The following is a 25,125-nucleotide window of genomic DNA, read 5'->3' as shown; positions in this document are numbered from 1 at the left end:
TAATAGGCATAAAATTACCATCAGTTCCCCCGACATTTTTGCAATAAACAAGCTTTGGAAGTTAAACAGCAAAAATGAGAATATACAATTAGAATCAAAATATGAAATAACAAATGAGTTAAGAATACAAAAATATATCTACACAAAGTGTGTTAAAAATTGAAAAATGAGAAAACTTGAAGAAAAACATACCAAGAGTAAGACTCTTTTTGAAGCGTGCCACCTGAATTGACTATAAGAAAAATGTGGGTGAAATTTTGAAACCCAGAAAAGAAGATGGAAATCCGTTGCCACTCAAGATAAAATTATCTTGAACTCATCTTAACTCATTTAAAAATTTAGAATATGCTTCTAAAAAATCCTTAGCATTATTGCAAGTTTTTTTTAATCTTGAAAGATGTCCAAAAAATATATTTTTCAAAATTCTAATACTAATATTAGAATTGAAATTAGTCAGAAAATTGACTTTTAATTGAAATTCTTTCCTTTTGTCAAAAATACCGATAAAAGCTATGTTATTAGATAAGCAAATTTTAAGATCCAGGAAGTCAGTAGATAGGGGGTTGTGATTGGTTTTCTTGAGTGTCAAATCCGTAGGGTAAATTTCACTGTTAAGATCAAGAAAATTCTCAAAATCAAAAATAATGAGATCATCGATGTATCTAAAGCCCATGATTTTATGTTTAGTGAAAATTTTAGTTTCATGGAAATATAGAAAAATATTTGCAAAAGCACTAGAGAAGCAAGTGCCAATGGGTATACCTTTGATCTGATTAAATATATCGATGCCATTATGTAAGTAATTTTCGAAAATGCAAAACTTTATTAGATTATTCCAGGAGTTTTTCTCCACGTTAATAACGTTTTTGTATTTCACAAATAAATTATCACAGATATTTATGATGTTTTTATGAGGAATATTAGTAAATAAGTTTTCAAAATCAAAAGTTTCAATTCTCTCAATTATTGCATTTTTTAAAAAATTGATCACTTTTTGATTATTTTTTATAATAAATGTGTCTTCATCCATCTCTATTTTAACAAGAATACTTTTTAGGATATTGAAAAATGTTTTACCGCAATCACTATTATAGCAGTTGGTCCCACATGTGACAAATCTAAATTTAATAGGTTTTTTGTGAAACTTAATGGTGAGAAATAGATAAGGGTAACAGGATATGAAATTATTTATTTTAAGTTTTTTGAGAAAAGCACAATTTCTGTTGTTTATTTCTTTAAAAGGTCTTTCTATTTTTGTGTAAGTATAGGTGTTGTTATATTCATTAAGCAGTAAGTTCTTGTAATATAACTTGCAAATAATACCAAAGTTATTGGCTGCTTTATCAACCACTGTGATAACAAATTTATCTTGAATATTTTTAATTTCTTCAAATAACTTTTTAAAAAATTTATTCTCGAATTCTGGCTGATAATGCAGTATACAAAGATTGTTCTTGATGTCATTAAAAAGATTAAATTTCCATTCCTGAAAATCTTCAATTGTCCAAGAATATTTTCGAAAAATTTTAGCAATTAGCAAATTTAAATTATTTAATATATCATTTAAAATATATTTAACAGAAAGCTTTTTTTGAAGTCTGAATTTCGTTCCAAGTGACATTAAATTTCTAAGTTTATCATATTTAATAATAGAGAGATTACCAGTAATTATGTGTCCATGATCCTTATCAACATAATCAAGCATGCTGTTATCATTGCAAAAACCATATTTATCTTCAATGCTATTAAGGTTTTTACTCAAATAGCTATAATTGCAAATTAATTTTCGAATAGGTTTATTATATCTGTAAGCAATTTTGACATTGCAAATATTATTGAGTGGAAAAAGATTTTTGTGTGTATGGAAAATATGACCTATTTTGATTTTATCAAATCTTTTGTCAAAAAAGTTCATAACACAATATTCACTAGTAATCTCTTTTATCGTTGAATTAAGCTCAGAAATATTTTTTAAATTCAATTTAAATTTAATGAGATCAAGAACAATAAGTTTCACTATATCATTTCTAAATGAGAAATTTTTAAGTTTGTGTTTGAACGTACCAGCGAAGGGCATTATTTTTGATGCAGAATATATTAGCTCTGATCTTTAAAAAATTAAAGTGATTGTATTTGAGGAAATTGATATTTTCAAGACAATTATTTACATTTATATTTAGCTTAGTTTTTTTACTACCTCTACAGCCACGTCGATTATTATTGAAATTGCAGGTTAAAGTGGTAAATTTTTTATAAATGCAAATATTATCAATATTAGTGAAGCTTTCACCATTCAGTTTGGTATTTAAACCATATGGGTGCAAAGTTCTGTATAAACATATATACATATTCTCTTTATCAAGTCTTTTATTTAATATTTTCTCTTCATCTAAAATGCTAATAATAACTTTTTCGAAACTGTGTTTTTTAAAATGCAAAAGTTCAAGATCTTGCCAAATTTTTTAATGTGTGATCTATGTCCATTGATCCTGATGTTGAGACAATTACAAGTTTGACCAATATATGTGATGTTACATTCTGTACATTCAATAGAGTATATTATAACTTTTGCAGAATAAGTTTCTACCATTTTCGATTTGTTCCTTGTTAGCCCTGTCACAAGTTTTACACCTTTTATCATTACAGAGAGAGTAATTTTTTAGTTGTTTTTGATTTTTGTTGTAACAAAACAGTTGTTCAGGTAACTTTTTAACCAAAGTAGTCCCCTGAACAAGACACACTTCAGGGCCCCTTGTTAAGGCACGCGACGGACCTTGCGCCATGATATTATTTTTATTTGAACGTTTCATAGTAATAAGGACTTTAAGACCTGAAAGAGAGATTGAAGTATTATTTTATCCTTAGACTTGAAACGCAAAAACAACATGAGTCAATATATATATATATATACATACATACATATATAAAATATAATTTTTTCAATCTTTTCTATTGTCAAAAAATTTGAAAAGTGAAAAAATGCCCCAAAACTAAAAAATAAAAAAAATGCTCTAACAGCAAAAAAAAAATTAAAAAAAATGTAAATGTAATCAACACATCCGGGTCCTGGTTATCACCATACTCCCTTGTTTAAGACACAAATTGCTCATAAAACTTGACACATGGGCAATTCGTTTTTCTATTTTTTTCTGCCATCTCGTTCGGCAAATTGCCTATTTTGTCAAAATAATAATTTTAAAAAAAAATGGAACAAATATTTCATTGTGAGAGAAATTCAAACTATGAATAGATTTGAAGAAATAATTTGCAGAAGAAACTAATTTTTGATGCATTACATGTGTCTGGGAATGAAACCAAATAAACAATGAATATTGTTTTAAAGATGAAAGGGAATACAATGCCCACAGTGTAAAAGCCAAATCGAAACTTTTTTTTTACGTCAGTATTTTTTTCACTTTTTCTCTCCCGCCGGTTTGGTGAGTAAAAAAAAACATACAGTATAAAGTACAGGAGAAGAAAACCGGCTCGCACCCTCCCAGCATGAGTAAAGTGCACCCACTACCTGATTCGGAAACCAGGATGCACTGTGTTCATACCCTTAAATAGGACAGAGTTCAACCTTTTTCTATTCGTGAGCACTGCCTGTATTCATCATTAAAAAAAAGAGCACCCTTATGGCAAGTTTGACATACGAATGCATGAAATTAGAATGATTTCAATCCTTGAATGCAATTTGTACAAGGTGTTTAATTGGAACGTTGATCAAGTGCTTGTGAGCCCAAAATCAGACACAAAAACATCAAGAACTCTGGGTACTTCAGGGATCACAGTGGTGCTCACAAGCAACGGGTTGAAGATGCCTGAAATAGAATGTGTACCAAATCAGCCCATTTCTTTAGTGATTGCAGTACTGCACACAGACAAAATAAATCAATGCAAATAAAACAAAAAATAAAATAAAATACAGGAAATGTTGCCTAGACCCAAAACCAACGTGTGAGGGTACAAACATAGTGCTGGCCGATTTTCCAATTCTGACAGTCAGTGTTCCATTCATCTGAGCAGGGTAGCACAGTAGGGGCTGACAGGGCTCTAGCTCAGGGGGGCAGAGAAATTTCTTTTTGTTTTTTCACAGTACAAATTCACTACACAGAAGCCCGTGAAAAATCTGGCCTGGGCCCACCAAAGATCTCATCTTAAGGGCCCTGTTACAGGATATGGGGTCATTAGACCAATCATGGGCCCTTCCAGAGGGCAGATTTCACATATTCCTTTTCCATTATCATCATGCACTATTGTCGGCTTAGATAGCAAGTTTGTCACTGTATTTCAGTGGTTCTCTAACTTTTGTCACTTGTGACTCCCTTGCCTAATTCATGGATCATCGGCGGTTCCCCAGAATAGTTTGGCAAATATTTTCCCACATAAAAGAATCACTTCAAAACATAAATAGGCACACAAATCTATATCTCCAGTTCCCTGCAATGCACAGTTTGAGAAACATTGCTGTATTCCTTTGAATTCGGCCTAAATGGCAAACAATTCATCAAATCGATCACCAACCCTATCTTAGTCCAATATTGTCTATTTTGGATGATTTTATAGTTCGCTATAGCCAATCGGTAAAAATCGACACGATATTAAAAAAAATAAAAATAAAAACAACTATTTTAATTACCACTTTATAAATATTTCACAACAAAATCATGATAGTTTTGAGCAATTCATTACTCAGTGATAAATCCATTTTTCTAGCTCCCACTGACAGTAATGAAATACATAGAATAACAAAATCACTCAAAGACAATGCCTCGTGTTACAATACTTTAACTACAAAAATTCTCAAGTCTTCCTGAATGTATGTTTCAACTACTGGCAGACCTAATTAATAATTGCATTGCAAGAGGAGAATTTCCTGAGTCACTTAAATCAGCTATTGTTATTCCTATTTTTAAAAGCGGTGACCCAAATAACAGCAACTACAGGCCTATCTCAATATTATCACCTATCTAGAAAATAACTGAAACACTAATTAACGACAGGATTTATTTTTTTAAATAACAATAAATTCTGGTTTTCTCCCTAATTGAAACACAGAATCTGCACTCTCTCTCTTTTAAACTTTTCTGAATACATCTACAGGAATATTGATCAATCCAGAAACGCAATAGGCATTTTTCTCGCCATAAGAAAAGCATTTGACAACGTAAATCATAAAATATTATCAAAACTGTATTCCTATGGAATAAGGAGCAATGCTTTCGATTTTCTTAAATCTTCTCACCAACAAAACTCAAAAAGTCAAATGCAATAACTATTTAAGTAATGCCATGGAGATAATCAGAGGAGTCCCACAAGGATCTAATTTAGGACCATTATTATTTATAATTTTTATCAATGATCTCTGTAATTTGAATATTAAAGGTAAAATCATCACATTTGCTGATGATACTGTAATACTTTACTCAGATGACCTCCCAACACTTATCAACAACATAAATACTGACCTAATGATAGTTCGTAATTGGTCATTGCTAATGATCTCCTAATCAATGTCTCCAAAAGTTAATTTATCAACTTTTCCTTACAAAATGTTCCACCTATTGCCTATGACATAATTTTGCATGAACCAATTTGTACTATCAATAATTCATATAACTGTCAACTTCTAGAGCAAATATCCACCATAAAATACGTTGGTATTTATATTCATAAAAATTTAAAATGGCTATCACATTGCAATTATTTAAAAGCAAAACTCTGTTTCAAATTGTACAATCTGAAACCATATGTAAACCAATCTTTTTTGTTAACGTATTATCATTCAATGTTCCAATCACACTTACGTTATGGTCTGCCACTCTGGGGTAGTGATTATCTTACCACTATTTCTCCCTTAATTTCCTTACAAAAAAAACTATTAGAATTTTGATGGGAAATTACATCACTCCCTCAAAAGAACTTTTTCTACACCAAAATATCCTATCCTTAAGGCATTTGTATTTTTTTAGATCCATACTAATAATCAAGAAAAAACAGTTCACTTTACCTTTGAATTTGTCACGAAAATCCAAGAGATATAATTTCATATACTCTGCCTTTAGTTCTTAAAAATATTCTCAAAACATTTTAGCTTCCTCATTCCTAAATTTTACAATAGCCTTCCAAATGATCTTATACAGCCATCCACATTTTCGATTTTCAAAAACTTCTTAAACAATACTTATTTCAAATAGTCAATATTGAAAACTACTTTTGATTTTGTCCTCAAATTCACACTTCCTTCTTTGCTACAGACTGACTTCCCACTCCAACTGGTTAATTTCTCATTTAAAATTCCCTTGTTGTCAACTCTGCTGTACTATTTCAAATCATATTATATAAACTCATGCTGATTTATAGATTTTTTTTAAATTTAAGTAATAAAGCATCCCCCTGCCCATTGCATCATTATATTGCATTTTTTATATAACTTATGTGTGTGTTATTATATGTGTGTGTATATTTTGATTTTTCATTTAATCATGATTTTTTTTCTCTTTCCAAAATTACTAAACATTGTAATTATATTTTATATTGTCAATTGTTAGTGTTTATAAATTAACTTCATTGTAACAACCAGTATGGGACCTAGGTGTCTCCTTGGTGGTTTTCATTAATCAAATGTAATATTTTTATTAACCTGATATTAATAAATGAATTGATTTGATTTAAAACTTTCTTCCTTGGTGGGAAAAAAATGAGTGTCCTTTCTCATGGCCCCACAAGGGTGTGGTCCTGACAGAGCTCCCCAGACCTGAGGCCTGCAAAAATTGCCATCAATGTTTGCTTTTCATGTTATAAATTCACTACAGATGCACCCCCTCCCGAAAGCTGACTTGCGGACGTGGCAAAGATCCCACAGTCAAGGGGCCCTGCTCCATGATGTAGGGCTCATGTCCTCTATACAGAAATCAATATTTGTTCCCAACAGGACTCCCAACTGCAGTGGTCTGTTACAGTCAATAGCCCCACTCCTAAGCAATATCTGGTGATTTTGAGAAAAATCACTACTTTAGGTGAATATTACAGATGTTGAAAGGTCCAAACAAGCAAAGAAAGAAAAGTTTTTTTTTGTTCATACAGGCTGTATATGTTGAATAGCTTTTCTCTCCCACCCATAAAATGTCTGATCCAATGTAGGCTACACATTGACAGATAACATTGTTCTTCTTTTCTATTGCTATTCGCCCATCCATTTCTCCACCCCCAGGCAAAAAAAGGAGAAAAGAAATGGAAAGGGAAGAGAAAAAATATTGAATGCCAAAACTTCTCAAAAGCCTAGATTTTTATGGGGGAAAAGTCTTCCGAGGATCATAAAAAATATGCAACCTTTGCTCGAATTTTGTGACTTTTATCGGGTCTTCTGTGATGGTAGACACCCTGTTAAACATCTATGCCTCAGTGCAGAGGAGGCTGTCCTTTCAGGAAGATAACATTGGCCTGTAAATGTTGCATTTGAGGTGCTGCATAAAGTTGCAGTGTATCCAGGAAAAATGTTTGCTGTCACAGGTGTCTCATTTAAAAAATGGCAAGATGACCATATCACATAAAAGTGCACATCACACATTGATTTTAGGACTGTTTGTTTCCATTTCAGAAATTTTGAATGGCAGATCATCTGAGCCTGAAATTCAGCGATTGATTCGGGATTTTGCCGAATGATGGTCTATATCATTTTTCAAAACTCTAGAAGAGACGTATTGAAAGTTGTGAATCAGAGAATTTTTTTTTTTGCCTGAAAGTAGCAGACTGTTATTCCATCTGGGAAGGTAACTGAAGAAAACAATGAACACAATGGTGACATAGACCATTCTGCAGGAACTGACTTGAGAATCATGTAACATGAAGAGAGACTTCATTTTTTGAATATGTTTACATTGGATGAATGCAGGTGTCAAGGAGATATGATTGAAGTGTTCAAAATTTTCAATGGGATGGATAGGATGAACCATCAACTTTTTGTACACTGCCAATCGACTGCTTTTACAAGGAGACACCAGTATCGATTGGTGACGGACAATGCAAGGCTATGGTGTCGCAGGAAATTTTTCTCTAATAGGGTTGTTAATAAATGAAATAGCTTACCCCCGGAAGTAGTAAATTGCAACACATTTAAAAAGAAATATGATAAACACGTTGGGGTAAATCCAGAAGCTATCTATACTTAGAATAAGACAACCATAAGTATTCTTTATGGGCATTGTATAATATTTTAATCATGTTTATATATTCTATAATTTTTGTTAATTGCATTTTTAATTGGGTTGCTCATTTTTGAAATATATGACATCCATATTTTTATGGGCATCTTTTTCTCAGCCACCTCATTGGGCATTTTGCCTGTTGTGGCGCTGTATTTGTATTTGCATGGAACGTTATTTGGTCAAAAAATCAATTTCTCAAAAACACAACTTATGTAACATAGATCTGGCTCGGAATCCTTCAATTGTGCTTTTATAAACCCTATTGGAGACATGAAATGTTGCCTCATCTAAAAAAAAGATCCTGGAGAGAAAATCAGGTTCACTGTCAATGAGAGCTAACATCTCCACTTGGCAATGGCAGAGTATGTAATGATGCTTTCAGAAAATTATTCTTTACACACACACAGTTACACAGACAAACTTTTCTAATATTGCCATCCTATGTGACATCTGATTTTTAATTGATGTTTGGAATTATGGCCAATTTATCCAGGTACATTACAGCATTCAAAATCATTGGTGGTCCCCTGGTCCAACACCAGTGATTAAACAATCGGACCAGTGAGAAAACAATTGTGTTGTTCCGCAGGGCCAGTAGTGAAAAATGTTGCGAGTCAACTACACCTGAAAATGTCTTATTTTTTTGCTGAATATGCTAAAAAAAAAATGTGCATTTATGTGAAGATATTTTGCTTTAATTATTTCATAATCAATGCTGCTGTTTGAATCTTAGCAAAAAAAACTATTCAGTATAGTTTACTACTATTACATTTCTTAGCAGCACATATTTTTTGCAAAATGTTTTCTGAAAATGTAATTCATAAAGGAATGCCCTTCAAACTTTCACACTTGTTTATCAATAAAGCCACAGAATCGACAGTAGCAACACCATCCATAGCAGAAGGCCTCCAGCAAAGCTCGCAATGTCACTATAAAGGTGGTCATCTCACCTATAACCATTGGATATAGCAGGCCGATGCATGTGCCACCTTTACCCTTTTTGTAGTATACCCAATGGCTATAGGTGAGATGACCTTCTTCAGTGATATCACAAGATTCACATGGAGGCCTTCTGCTATAGATGGTGTTGATAGTGGTGGCTTCATAAGGTTTGACTACAGTTCCAATTGTTTTTTAGGGCTTTTTGCACTTCTTGGTGGTATCTCTCTTCTAAATGACAATATAATTAGGAAAATTAATTATTTATTCAGAAGAGACTTTTCATTTAGCGGACCACTGATGGAGTCTCTGGATCAGGTTCTCTTATTCACTGGTCCGAGGGACTAGTGACTTTTATTTTTCAATTCTAATGGTGAGCTGCATATTGTTTAAGGTTGGGGGATGAGAATTAACATTCTTAATAGACACATCTCATAAAAATAATGTTTATGGTAATGCTTTACTTTATGCATTTGAAAAAAAATAAGCAACCACTGATGAAAACAACAAAACCTACCTAAAAGTACAAGAGTTTTCCTCTTATAACCAGGAAGTCGAACAACTTCTTCATATGTGACTAAATCTAGTTGATCAAATACTGCATTATGCTTTGCCAAATACTTATCACGGAAATGCTTTTTCTTACGGCCAAAAAATGAGCAATTCACTATAAAATATAAAACTTTATTATTAAAAACCTTTTCTTCATCAAAAAAATAAAATATTCCACAAAGAAAAATTTATCACCAGTACAGTGAAACTCCTCTATAATGATAATCAATTTTATAATATTATTATTCTCTGCTTCCCACATACTTTTTATACTGTTAATATACCTGTATACCGGAGGTAAATGGTATGTCTATGTTCATTTTTGTCAATATTGGGATAATGCTATTAATTTGCTGTACTTTCATTACACTTCACATAGGTATAGAGCATCATCATATTTCAATAAACAGAGATATTCACTTAACAAAATGAACAAGCTCCATTGAAAGACATGATTAAAAAATCTTTAAATAGCTATCCTGTAAAATTTCCCTTTTGTGATATGGTGCCCTTTGCCTCCAGCACATACAGATATATTATTCTATAGATTCATTATTTAGATTCAGATTTATTATTCAGATATTCTATTATTCAGATTTATTATTATAGATTCTATCTATAATAATAAATCCTCTACAAGGTACTTTTATTTGATCTCCTTGAGTATTGTCATACAGGAATTTTGCTACATAGATACGTTTTGTCAATACACTTTAAAACCTTCAGTGACATGAAAAATGCATATTCCACAAATTCAAGCATACCACTGCTAAAAAAAATTCAAGTGTCAAAACCGGCATTAATTTTGGAATCAATTCATGAATTGGCTCTAGTTTTGAGACAATACATATTTTCAACATTTCAATATAGTCTGCAGCCACTATATATTTATAAAATTTTTACTTTATTTTTTTTTCCTATTTTATATATTACATTTGCTACTACATTCAAAAAGTTCTGAAACTTATTTTATTACAGAAGAATGAATACAGATAGAACCTGTCTTTGAACGTAGTAGTATATCATATCTTCAGAGAGTGAATATCCCATCTTTCATAAAAAAAAGGTACATATAAGTACCCTGTTTCACTTTCTTGTGGCTTAAGGCACATAGAGAGACCATTGGAAAAAATTTAAATCACATTTAAGAGAAATGCTCACTATTGGTACAGCAAAGTCAGAGCCACTGGTTTATTGAAAAAATATGTCTCTCCCAACTTCATAAAAAAACTTGACCTAATGAAGAAATTCATTAGGTCAAGTTTCAAAATTTCAGCACCTTTGACTGTAATTGAATCTTCTGTTTTGTCATGTTTCATCTTAATTATTAAGAATTTTTTTGAGTAACCACAAAGTAGAGAACTATGAAGAAATGGTACAAAATGTGCTTCATTTAAAATTCAATTTTTTAAATTTTTGAAAAATTGTTTACTAATATGAGCACAAAAGTGTATTTTCTTCATAGTCATAATGAAAATTTCCAGACAATCTGAACCATTTTAATGAGGAAAAGGGGGAGGTTTCATCAAGGTATGGAGTAGTGGACCATAAATATCAAAGCTGTCGAGGCTTGCATATGATGGCCGATTACTACTAGAGCCTTCACCACAAGACTTCAATCAATGCTGTAACAGAAAATCATATAAGTGCTTTTCCTTGAATTAATTGAAGTACCTCATTTCGTTTTTATTTTTGTAGACCAAATGCAACATTACAACATATTTTTAGCATACCTTTACTATTGATCTATTCTGAGTTGATTGAAATTTCATTATTTTCATTCTTGTTGGAACATGGGCTTGAGCTATGGAGCAAGACTTCTCATTTTTTGAATATGTTTACGTTGGAAGAACGCAGGTGTGAAAGGGATATGATGAAAGTGTTTAAAATTTTCAACGGGATGGACCATGAGTTATTAATATGGCAGTATCATTTGGTAAAAGGCAACTCTAGGTTGTGGTGTTGCAGGAAATTTTTCTCTAATAAGGGTTGTAAATAAATGGAATATCTTACCTCTGAGGGTCGTGAATTCCAACATAATTGACAAGGTTTAAAAAGAAATATGATACTCATAATGGGATGAATCAAGAAGCTATTTGTACTTAGACAAGACAACCATAATTTTTTTATGGACAGTTTATTGTATATTCTCATAACTTTTAGCTTTTTTTCATAATAATTCTTATTTTGAGTTGCTTTATTTGTTATATTTGACATATATATTGCCTGTTGTGGGGTTCGTATTTATTCATCAACTCTATTCTTAATTCTTATTCATTAACTATTTAATTAATTTTATTCTTTATTTACGTGTGTGTGTGTACTGCCTGCTTTTTTAATCTGTCAATTGTAAGGTGTATTTTCGAAAATTTGTATTTTTATCCATTTTTAAAATAAGTCGTTCTTAGTATCATCAATATTGATTTATACTCCGATATATGTAGAATATATATATATTGATCACTCTTAATGATAAAACTGATATATTGCATTGATTTAAGTTTTCCAATAGTTTCAATGCGATTTGTGTGCTGCTTTTGTATTGCTGTTGAATCCAATTCTCAATTTATCTCAAAAACAAGATCCAATCAGGGAAAAACAATGCTAGATTCTGAATCAGCACATCTCTCAAATCATCTTAAAATCACTGAAATATCTTTTGGAATAAAATTAGTGTTGAGCAATGAATCACAAAATTTCTGCTGAGATGGTAGTAATTATTAACCTGTACAGTGCTTCTGATGTAATATTAGGGCGGGAGTTGAATGGAAGAAATAGAAACACCATTTCTCCCGCTTGTCTGAGGGGATGTATTTAAAAAAAATTGTAAATAAAAGATGCAAACATATCATGCTAATGCAGTTTTCTACATTTTATTTTCATATATGCAGAATAATGCATTCCTCCTCAGAAATTATATTGTAGGATATTCGTTTTATTAAACTATGTTAGATAATTATAAGTCAATACTAAAATACAAAATGGTGATGTTCTTCGAGACTGCAGGATTGAAGGTTGCCTTTCTCGTTGTTGACGATCTATGTTCTGTCTGGGTGTTGTCATCACCTGCTCAGTAATAACGTTCTTTTCGGTTACCCCTCCCCAATTTCAATAGTTCAATTCCTCGTAAGAGGAAATCACCTCTGACATTTCATGATCTGATCTCCTCAAAGGTCCACTAGGTGAAAGTGCTTGTTGCTCTTTGTCATCATCATCAAGACATGGGATAGACTCCGTGGGTTGTTCATGATTTTCACTGAAGCATGTTGAATGTTCAAGCTGAGATGTTTCTTCAGGTGATTGATCGCAAAGTTCATGTTGAGTAACTTCATGTTGATCAATAGTTGGCTCTTTTTCCTCTTTCTTTCTCAAATGATCTACATGAACATGTTGATCATCTGCAGTTGTATAAGACAAAGGACCTATTCATTACTGTATGACTGCGAATTTCCGAGGACTTGTTCCTCGGCATAACCATACTTTGTTACCAGTGTTGAATTCCCTGTACTGTAATCTTTTATCATGGAACAGTTTGGACTTTAAGCTTGGTACATCATTTATATGATCTGGTTTCAGCCTGTCGAATATAATACACAGTTCTTTGTTGAGGAACAGTTTAGATGGAATGGTATTTGTGGCACAGTGTACAGTTACACGATAATTGAATAAGAAGACTTGCAGTTGGTGTTCTTGGTCTTCAAACTGATTTGATGTTTTTCTGAAAGTGTGTGCGAATTACTCACTCTTCCAAACCATTGCTTCTGGAATGGTATGGATTTGTTCTGACATGTTTGACCCCATTTCTGTTACAAAACTCCTTGAATTTAGATGATGTGAATTGTGGTCCATTGTCAGACACAATTATGCAACAAATTTCATATGAAGCGAACAGCGTTCAAAAACATTTAATCACATGAGCTGATGTAACTTGTTTTAGCTTGAATACTTCTAGCCATTGAGCTCCCCCTCCCCTCCTACCGTGGCACTGAAAACTTTTGTGCCATTACAGAGTGAAATACTATGCATTAAAGCTCTATTCAACGGGCCTAAAAAATGTCTGGAAATGGGGAATGATAATTATGGGAAGTTTTGCTGTATAAGATAAGAAATTATAGAGAAAACTATTCATATCATGAACGGGGCCTCCCGTCTGGGAAGAGCAGCCCTGTTGCATCTGATCTATGTTGCTATGCATAACACTAGAATTTGAAACTTCTTTTCAAAACTAATTGATCAAAATAAATCTACACTTTTTCAATAAAACAATCTCATAAATAGCACATAAATATTCAGCCTTTGAAGGTAAATACATAATCAGGTCTTGATTACAAGTCCCTACTGTGAGCATATTATTCTTGTCTGTCTTTGATTTATGCATGCTTACAAGAAACTGACGTTTCATACAACTTTCACACTCAGCAGAAAACTATAAATTTATCAAATATTCATTCACAGATGCTCTTCAGTTTCCGCGTGTACTATATCTATACATCGTCTATGTAACATTCAGGATAAAATGACTTCACTCCCCTGGAATTGGTAATCTGAAAACTCCCCCCTTAAAACCCCTTCTTAGTGTATGTCTATATTATAAAATAAAACTACTGACCAAATTTCATGTTTATAGTTTTAGCGATTTCAGCTCAGCGATGATGAATTAGTCAGTCAGTGAATTAGTCAGGTCATGTTATTTTATACGCATAGATAAAAAGTAAGAATTATTTAGCCGATCAAAGTATAATATGCAGGCATGCCAACATTGGCCTTTCAGAAGTGATGAATGTGTAGCTTTACCGGGGAGAAGGGGCACCCACACACATTATAATCATAGTCAAATAAAAATCATTTAAAAACTTTTTTTAATTTAAATTGAAAACCTATTTAAATACAGCACTTCTTAAGTACTACTTCACCAAACACCAACTCTGGCCATATCGCTATATTGCAATTTACTGCCATTAGTGAGATGGGTTGGAAGTGAAGGTGCTGTCTATCGGTGGTCACCTTGAGTACGTTTGGGAAAATATCTTATCTATATCCTTCCTTGGGTTTGAACCCGGGACCCTGACAACAACGTTCACGATGGTAGACAAGCATCTTACCACCATGCCACTCGAGCATTCTTCTTAAGTACTGGAACCTAGGGGTTCAGGCCATGTGAGCCCTATTTTCTCAGTAATTTTGCAAGGTTGCCGAGTTTCACAGTAATTCACGAATATTCAATGCAATTCCTCCCTGCATACACCAGGGTTTAAGCTATGGTCACTTTTTTCGCAAAATGCAAAAGAAAATCTTAGAACGCGAAAGAAGTGATAGCCACTTTCGCAAAAATGCGTACAGGAGGTACGGAATGAGTAGACATCCAACCATTAACTATTACATTAGCATTGTAGCATTTTGCTAAAGCTTTTGTCCTCATTTTTGCTTTTTTGCGAAAGGAATTTTTTATCTAGCTTAAACCCTGGCATACACCCTTATCGGTTGTATATATAGACATCTTAGTAACCCTAGATACCTCATGTTTTCTTCATATCAGAGCTCCTACGGCACCTATGATGAAAATTTTTTTCTCTCAAAAGGAACCTTTTGGGAAAAGGGCTCTGAACTTTTTTTTTACAGAACTGCTTTAGCATTATAAAATAACAATCACTTAAAAAAACATATGACAGTTACTATTATCTAAGACACCCATTGCAAATTTTCTTACCACTTCCTTAACCCCTCCCAATCCTCATATAATGCAGGATTAAAAGTCTGATAGTATGGAAAGAAAACATTTTATAAAAATAATAATAATAATGCACTAATAAACAGTAGTTGAATCATTACAAAAAATCAGCTGGCTTTATCATATTGGCAGTGAGGCATGAAAATGATTTGTGTTGAGTTGAAAAGGATAATTAGAAAATTTTCACCACCACAGGACACCAAAGTTTTTTGCTGTTGCTCTATAAAACAACCCCACAAACAAATGTATTACCCCGTTTTCGCTCGATGAGAAATCCCCAATTGCTGAAGATGCCGCTTTTGAATACCCTTTGCTCAACAGACTGACTTGGAAAAGCATCATAGTTTTTGCAGCAAAAAATATTTTTTAGCTTTTCTCTACATTGTATCAGCTCACCTTGATCATTTCGTGATCTTTCCATTGCAAGACTTGCAATTCGCCACTCTTGCAATTCTGGAGAAGGAATAAGTCCAGCTGTTGTATCAGAGCCATATTTCCTAGCCTGCCACCAATTATGATCATCTTTACTGATCACTTGAAGAACATCACCAGTTCTAAATTTGATGCCAGCTTGAGGACAAGGGATCAAATCATCATCTTTAGGATCATAACTGAATTGAGCCCTAACAAAAATCTACGTTAAAAAAAAGAATAAGCAAGTTACCTCAATCAAAAAAATCTGATTTTCATAAACAGATTCAGCAAAATTAAAGCAAAAAACATGAAAAATAAAACAGAAAACCAAATCTATCTCTCTACTTCTTTTCATTTAAATAAAGACCACAATAGACAGTCCAGCAGTGTAGTGAATAAATATTCACTGAAAGAACAAATTATTATACACAACCAGGTGTTCTCCTTAAAGCCATTTCACCAAGTGGACCATGTCCAGCACTTTAAGTGTCTCAATTTAAATGTTTAACTGTCTGGCATGAATTTGATTGTCACATAAGTAGGCTCACCATATTTGCTGGGGAAAATACGGGACATTGCCAATTATCGCTAAAAATGATGCCAAAAGTAAGCAAAGTCGCCAACTCATGCTAAAATCGCAGAAACGTCACCAATTGTGGGACATGAAGTGCCACTTGCAGTGAATCAAAAAAAAAGACAAAAAAAAATCTATGCCATACTAAGTATTTTAGTGAAAACAACACCTTTTCATGTCAGTTGGTTAATTTTCCAGGACTTCTCGTCCACCATGTACTGATATCAATGGTGAAGCTCAACTTTTAGCATAGAAATGGATTACCTTAGCTTTTGGGTTTGATAATATGATTGAATAATCGACAAATTCAAATCAATTTTGAATTTGACTCTTGTCTACAACAGCGAGTAACTCCCGCTGTAAGGAGTTTTTTCAATATTTTCTTTTTTTCTTTGTTTCTGCTACTGATGAAGGAACTTCATATAGTTCTGAAACGCGTATAGCTGTGTTTGTTTTAAATTTTGGGTAAACCCAAACGTCGATTATTTAATCGTATCAACTTTTAGCATTCAGTAGATTTGTTTTTGCAAAAAATCATAGCTTATATTGTACAGATGCAGGGATTTGTTACATTGCAAAAAAAAATTCCAATGGTGAAGAAATGGTGGCATCAAAATTTCTATTGTCTGAATATTGCTCTCTATTGTCTTTATTTTCATAATTCATTATGTTACTTGATGGACGTTTCACATATACAGCTTTTATTGCATGATGGTTATCTCAATGAAGAGCAATATTAATTGGACTTCATGATGAGGTTTGGTGCAAAAAAATTTTAGTGATTGAACACTAAGAATACGTATGAAAATAATGAAAATATTCTAACAACAAATCAAATTAATGCTTAGGGAAAATAACTACTGCACTGGAAAGAACGTATTAAAAGAAAAATATATACAATAGAGATGTTTGAATCAGGGTTGGCAGATGGTTTAAACTGTCACATCAAAAACCTCAAATATTGCTTTTCAATTTTTAAAATTCCCATTTGAAATACACACATTAATTGCATGTAATGTTTAAAGTTACTGTAGTATACAAAGAATAAATACTTATTATGATTGTAAAATAGTTTTCACACTCTACCGAATTATTTTGGACAATATAATTTTTTTTCCTTGTAAAATATACAATTTGAATAAAGAATAGTATAAAAGTTAAAGAAAAATTATGGAATGATTTTTGATATTCTTCAAGATGATTCTTGACCTTCCAAAATTTCTTCAACTGCTTACATATGTAAATGGATATAAACATTTGCTGCACCCTTTTTATAACAGGTATTTAAAAAGTTCTTTTACTCCATATATGTAATGTTGATTTCTATTATTATTAAATTATCTAGATAATCACTGATACTTAGAACAATACCCTTATTGTTAGAATATATATCTAACAATCAGTGGCGGCTCATGGTCAGATATTTTTGTGGGGGCACAGATTTCCAAAAAATATACTGCCAGCTTACAGTGAAGATATGTAGTCAAGTTATGTATTTACAATTAGTAAAGCATTGCACTGCATTGAAAACTTTTATTTTTGTTCATCAAATTATTTTTCACCTTATCTGTATATCTATGCAGTACAAAAATAATAATGTTCTATCAACGCAACATTTACATAAATAGTTTGCACAGTGAGCTTAATATCTTAACAATGTTGAAAATCATCATTTAAGTTTAGCAGTTGCCATTTGCAATGGTTTTTTGCAAATTGTGGAAATTTATATTATTCTTCAAATATCAGGGGTCTGTCCAGCTAAAATTTGGGCCCGTTTGCCGGACCCATCATAAAATTCCGGATAGAAAAAAACGGACCGCCTTTACAAAATTCTGGACCTGAAAAATGGACCTCCACAAAAAAAAACACCATAAATTTAGAATTGCATTGCTTTTGTGGTAGATTAACTAGATTATTTCATTTCCCACAAAATTATTTAAAGGTACAGTAGATTTAAAAGATAGAAGGTAGATGGCAGCATGAGTAACCGGCATGTTTATAGTGAAGCCACACCGAGTGTTATAACCTGTGCTAACCTTCTCTTTTCTAGTATTTCTACTACTAACTACTAAAAGGTATCTCGTGTGGCAAATGACCGAAAGTGCCAAAAGAGGAAAGAAGAATACAGAGCTCTCTCATGACCCGTATTTTTTATGGGACTTTTTTTTTTAAATCAATGCTTCCCCCAAAATATTTCTTTTCTAATTTATCAAATTCATTTCAAAAAAAAATCCAATGGTATCAAGTTGGTATCAGATCCATTTGAAGAATTACATTAATGACTTGTAATTTTCAGGGGGGTGTGCCTACATGCCTCCTTCACAAGCCGCCCCTGCTAACAATCACAAAATACTAAATTGTAGGATTAAAGTATCCTTAAATTTGGCAGTGCTGGCTTATGTATAATTCTTAAGAAACTCCTGTAACTTATTCTTAGTACAAAAGTAAGAATAAGTTTGATTACAATATCATATTTCCCAACATATCCAATGTTTTTCCAATTGAAGCTATATTTAAACGTGCAAAACAATGCTTTGGGTATCAAGTCCAGCCAGCTCGGCTTTGATTGAAAATACTCTTTAAAATTCTTGAGCTAAGCAACCTGAGCTAAAAAATATTTAGGTAAAAATAAATGAGTTTATGTATTAACAGATGCTGAGAGAGAATTTTTATATGGAATAAAATTTTTGGCGGATCAGAAAATTTAAAATATCAAAATAGATATTTTTCTCAGTAATTATATAATTCAGAATATAAAACATTTTAATCTACATAAAAATAATTGTTTTGTTATCAGTTTTTGACAGATTAAACCAGTTTTTGACACTTGCTATGTCAAACATCCAGCCCTGGTTTGAACTAGTGAGAAGGTTTAAAATGGAGAGGTTTCACTATATGTAGTTTTCATGAGCTATCCAGACTTCTATAAATAAAATATGAATGTCTTAAAATAAAGTTTTACTGTTACAATATCAACCTTCAGCCAAATTTTTCTAACAGCTAGGCTTAAAAAAAATTCAAAACCTAATATTATGCACTTTGAACAGTGCTGTAATGATCGAACCATCCATCCTTAAACCATGCTCTAATGATCTAACAAAGGGTCAACACTTACTCATAAACATTTAGTAAAATACAATTAGAGGTTTAAATTTGATTGGACAGTTAAAAATATACATAACTCATATTATTGAGGACTTTATAAAAATGTATCTGTGATATGGATAAATATAATAATGTACCAGTTTTTTTAATAATGAAATAATGCACTTTATCATATAAAACTGCTCAAAATTAATACCTCACATGCTGGGGGACCTGTTCTGTAACTTGGCACAATCTTGAATGTTACACTTCCTCTTGCTTCTCTCTAAGAAATTTGAACATTTTTGTAAGGTAATTGAAATTTGTAGAAAAGCTTATTATAAAACCCCTAACACTTACAGTAATTTACAGTAATTTGAGTAAATTACTGTACAGTAATTAAAATACAGTAATTTGCATCAAATGTTATATAAAATTTAATTCCTTTCAATTCCAGTTTATATTAAAAATGACAACATTAAAGAGGGTAAAGTATAAAAATTAGTGCAACTTTTGTTGTTTTCAAAGCTAGGAGAGAACCATGAAATTTATATAAAATAAAATCTTAGTTGTTTCATAATTTATAACTTTTATTATCAATTAGGAAGTCATTTCTGACAGCTTCTGTGAAACATGAAGACTTTGTATGCCCTAGAAAAGACAAACATTTAATTGATGTACAATTGTACATGATCTGCAAGGGTGAATTCATAACCATAATAGTTGAATGACTTCTAGAGAGGAGTCTATACAATGCCACAATAAAATTTCTCAGACAATATTATTAGAAATATACATTACTAACTAGTGTTCCAGCTAGTGATCTAATATCACTAGTGTTCTACTATCACTAGCTAGTGTTCTACTATCACTAGCTAGTGTTCTTCCAGCAATGATTGAAGTCTTGCTGTTGAGATTCGTTCCTGCATAAGACAGCAGCTATCCATTACACACAACATAGGATGTGATTCATCTGGGAAGGTAGCCCTTTGCTAATGAATAAGTAGTATAACTCAGAAATCACCAACGCATAAGGAAAATACAAAACTCGTAATGCATTTCAACATGCATGCTATGGGTGTTGTCTTCAGAGAATAAAAAATATCACACTGACCGAGGATCCCATTTGGATTGATTATCAAAAGCTTAACTCTTGGTTGCTCATCAGAAAGAAAATATATGTCCAAGTCAAACGTCATGACCAGAATAAAGCTGAGCACCTGTGTGTAAATCTTCTGCAACACCCTGATTGGCTGCTTGTGAAATGGAGCTATCTGATTGGTCTATTCTAATTTTTGCACAATTATTACTCGTAACGAACTTAAGCCATTACACTGCAATCGATGGTGTTGAGATTTTTCATTTACTAATGTATTTTTGAAGGCCCAAATATATGTGTCTTTGTGGAATGCTTCTTTAATCTTGTTTTTATAGGACTCCTTGTCTGTCCTATGTAACCAAAAAAGCAATCACCACATGGAATGTAATAAATGCTCATTGTTTATAGCAGCTTTTTGGGGTTTGAAACAAGTTTTTGGTAGGCACATTTATGGTTGTTAGGTTAAACTTTTCGAGAATCGGTTTGATCTTGAATGAGACTATCGGATCATATATAAGGTATACTACATTTTAATTGAACTTAAGCCATTACACTGCAATCAATGGTGTTGAGATTTTTCATTTACTAATGTATTTTTGAAGGCCCAAATATATGTGTCTTTGTGGAATGCTTCTTTAATCTTGTTTTTATAGGACTCCTTGTCTGTCCTATGTAACCAAAAAAGCAATCACCACATGGAATGTAATAAATGCTCATTGTTTATAGCAGCTTTTTGGGGTTTGAAACAAGTTTTTGGTAGGCACATCTATGGTTGTTAGGTTAAACTTTTCGAGAATCGGTTTGATCTTGAATGAGACTATCGGATCATATATAAGGTATACTACATTTTAATTGAGTGGCCTCTCTGTAATATTTTCTAAGGTGGTTCTTCATCCTGGTTTCATGAATTTTCTACTCGTTTCATCAACAACCTTGGTGTTGAATCCCGTCTTTAGCAATTGCTCTAATGGTTTCAAGTCTGGGGTCTAATATTTTCCAATCTGAAAAGATGTTAAATGCACTCACTATATAAGTGCGAAACGACAACATCTAAAATGAAGTGGAAGTGAAACCGAGAAAGGCTTACAATAGACAGAGGTTTGAAAATGTGATTTCTGTTCAATTACTCATATGTATAAGAAAGATTGTTCATTATTTGCTTCAAATTCAACGGTGAACTGAACATGAGAGTTTATATCATTCATGATGAGTAGCAATTGTTTCAACTCATTTTTAGAACTGCCCCAAAGCACAAAGGTTTCACTTTATTGGAGATATGTGGATAAGGGCAGAACGTTCAATAACTTACCCTTAAACTCATCCATATATACATAAAAAAAATCAGGGAGGGGGGATTTCCCATTGCTAGACCGTCTGTCTGGGTATAAAATATCATTGAAATTGAAAGCTGCTTGTGAAACACAACTAAATGTAAGATTGCATACATTCTTTACTTCAGGCTATAAAAAATTGTGGTTTAAGTTGTCTTGCTAGACATCTAATATGACCAGTTATGGGAATGTTAGTGAACATTAAGACATCAAAAGACACTATGTTACTGTTTGGGTGTATGTATGATTTAAGCAAAGCTTGACAAATTTGTGTTAGTTTTTAATTTAGTGAGTGAAGAGAGAATCGTAACAAGGAATTTAACAAGGTTGTATGAAGCTGTACCTACGTAAGAGACAAGTCTCTAACATAGGTACAGCTAGTGATTTCAGAGTATTAATTAGGCAAATTTTATCTACTCTTCCATAAGTAATATACGTAGTCTAATTTTGATATTGCCTCACAAATTCAAGCCATTTGCAGCGGGCAGCACTACACATACAAGCATTACACGAAAACTATATTCATGTTAGGTTCACTACACATACACTTAAACATGTACCAATTCATTAGAAGTTCCACAGAGGAATATGGATGAGGTGCATGTGAGGTTTAGTTGCCTCATTTGCAGCAAAGCAACTTGTTATCCAATTTTTATTGCTGCAGAAATTATTTGAAAAACACTGGTATCTTAAAAAATGTTCACAGTGATTGTAGTGAAAAGATCAAGCAAATATCAGTATTGGGAATATAATTCAGCAACTCATTCAAATACAAATACAAATACAACGCCACAACAGGCAAATTGCCCAACGAGATGGCTGACTTAAGAACATCATGGATCCCCGAGCCATTTTTTGGAGGCCCTACCTACTACTGTTACACCCCAAATGCACCCCCCCCACGGAACCCCCCAACGAATCGGTACATGCGGGAATGTGCGTGTACGTGTAGTGCAACCTGACGTAAAGTTTGTTTCTGTGTAATGTTTGTTATGTGTAGTGCTGCCATCTGCCACCAGTTTTTTTTCTAACTATGAGTGAAGTGTTATGATTGAATGATTTATCGTTGTAGGACTGTTGCTCTCTGTGGCGAGACTTTTTAACAGGGAGATCGGCTCGCATTTGCGCCTTGAAGTTGGGAACCACAGAAAACCAACTTCAGCCGACCACCACTGTGGGGTTCGAACCCGGATCCTCGCATCGCGAGTCCGTCACTATAACCGCTCGACCACCACAGCGGCTAAAAATGTAATTATCTGGAGGTGGGTGGGTTTGAACCCATGTACCCTGAACTCTTCCCATCTATAACTCTGTATCTTACCAACCCACCACTACAGCACAAAATAAATAACAAGATAAATTTTTGTTTCATCTTTTTACCAATTCCTGTGATGTACCCTTAAGCCCTTGATTGAGTGATTTGTCAGAAATTCAGCTCCTCACAGGTGAAAGAAAAGTCTTTTATACCAGTGTATTGATTTTCTGAATGTGAAAATCATGGAAGAACTGACTTATACATACTCCTGATGTCACATATTCAGACATTTTTTGCTTCTTCCCATGCAAAGAGTGTCCTATTTAAAGTTGTCTATAGGCAACACAGTGGTTGGAAATAGTTTAACCTCTCAACGGCAGCCAACTGCATATTTTAATTTTTTAATTCATGATATTATTTCATGATCTCTGCATATTTGGTAACATTCTAATGAGGAATAATGTGGCTTTTTACAATCATAACTATTTTATATTATTTTCATTTATCATATTTTATTGTGAGTGATGAATGTGTGTTACTTAACATGTGGGGAGCTGAGATATTATTGTAAAGAGCATGTTTTAGTCTATTTGAGCTAAAATGCCCAGTATAATTATTGTAAGGTGAGTGTTTGAGCCACTTTGAGCCAAAATGCCCTGTATAATTGAGTTAGTACTTCTTTGTTACAGCCAGGAGGCTGTGTTATAAATCAAATTTTTGGCAGCTGTAGAAGTGAGAAAAAAAAACCAATTTTACCAAAGAAAATATGATATAAATTTCTAAGTAATACAAATGTTGTTATATAATATTATAGACAATGCCTTATTTTACAAACATAAAAATTTCAAATTAATTCAATTAGTTTAAAAGTTATAATTTTTGTACTAAACATCTGGGAATACCAGTGATTAAATTTAAATCTGCTGGCTCGAGGGGTTTTGATCACTTATAGTGATGGAAGTAGTTAAAGTGTAGAAAATTAAAGTACAAACACCTGTTTTATGTACAAAATATTCTGTGGGCTCTGCTATCTCACAGTATGTTCCACACATTAAAAAGAAAATTTTCTGTACATTTGTTACCTGAGAAGCATATGCGGGGAAAAAAAAAGTTGAAGAAAAGCCATGAACAAATTGTGCTTCTTTAAAATTATTGAGATCACTTTTGCATGAAGATAAAGATGCAAAAAAATAATTTTTTCTGCAATTCAATCATTAATTTAAATTTTATTTTAAGAATACTTACCAACATTCTCTGCAAAGCATCAACTGTTTGGTTTGCAACACTAACGTTATTAATTTCTTTAATCTCATCACCTACATGCAGAGTTGCTGAAAATAGTTTAAAATAATTAATTATAGATGTTATGAAATTGAAAACAAAAAAGAAAAATGCATTTTGGTTATAAGACAATCAGCATATTGATATACCAGTTACACAGAAAAGTGTGAAATAATTCAGCAAGTGGAACAACATGAGTATGGCATTATGCATTTATTCAAAGCACTTTTAACACATTTTTGATGAACAGATCAGGTCTTGATATTCGAATGAACTTTGAGAAATGAACTTTTTTTATTTCTTGAGCACAGAACACTGCAAACATGGTTGGGATCATGGTTTACTTCCCCCTCCCCCACCAGTGCTAAAACGCAACCTGCAGAATATATACAAATGGTGTTTATATATTTAATAAAATCAAGATTGTTCCAATTCAAATTATCGAGCAAATGCTGAAATGAAACACAGATTTTGACTTTTTTGTTTCTTCTACCATCGTTACCAACCATGTAAAAAATGTTGAAGTTTATCAAAAAATGATGCAGATGACTTTTAAAAGGCTTGATTTTTAAGTAGCATTATTTAAAAAAAATAAATTATTAGTAACTAAACAGAAATCACATTTCCAAACTTCTGTCTATCGTAAGCCTTTCTCAGTCTC

General features: G+C 32.6%; 1 protein-coding gene across 3 annotated transcripts in view; it reads right to left on the bottom strand.

The window, feature by feature from the left end:
- Window positions 1-25,125, bottom strand: part of LOC149073239 (peripheral plasma membrane protein CASK-like) — a 429,829-nt gene that overhangs the window by 40,279 nt on the left and 364,425 nt on the right. For all 3 annotated transcript variants that reach the window (XM_089247410.1, XM_089247411.1, XM_089247413.1), the window contains 4 exons: window positions 24,429-24,514; window positions 19,716-19,784; window positions 15,823-16,060; window positions 9,664-9,813 (listed from right to left, as the gene is read on the bottom strand). In XM_089247410.1, the coding sequence (XP_089103536.1) occupies window positions 9,664-9,813; window positions 15,823-16,060; window positions 19,716-19,784; window positions 24,429-24,514 (543 nt within the window). The remainder of the gene's footprint in view (window positions 1-9,663; window positions 9,814-15,822; window positions 16,061-19,715; window positions 19,785-24,428; window positions 24,515-25,125) is intronic.

This window comes from Pholcus phalangioides, unplaced genomic scaffold (genome assembly GCF_987345545.1).
Source record: "Pholcus phalangioides strain wild (caught in Gottingen) unplaced genomic scaffold, Ppha-v1.0 ptg000017l_1, whole genome shotgun sequence".
Taxonomy (NCBI): domain Eukaryota; kingdom Metazoa; phylum Arthropoda; class Arachnida; order Araneae; family Pholcidae; genus Pholcus; species Pholcus phalangioides.
The sequence above is the reverse complement of the archived record's forward strand: the minus strand, read 5'-3'. Positions and strand labels throughout refer to the sequence as shown.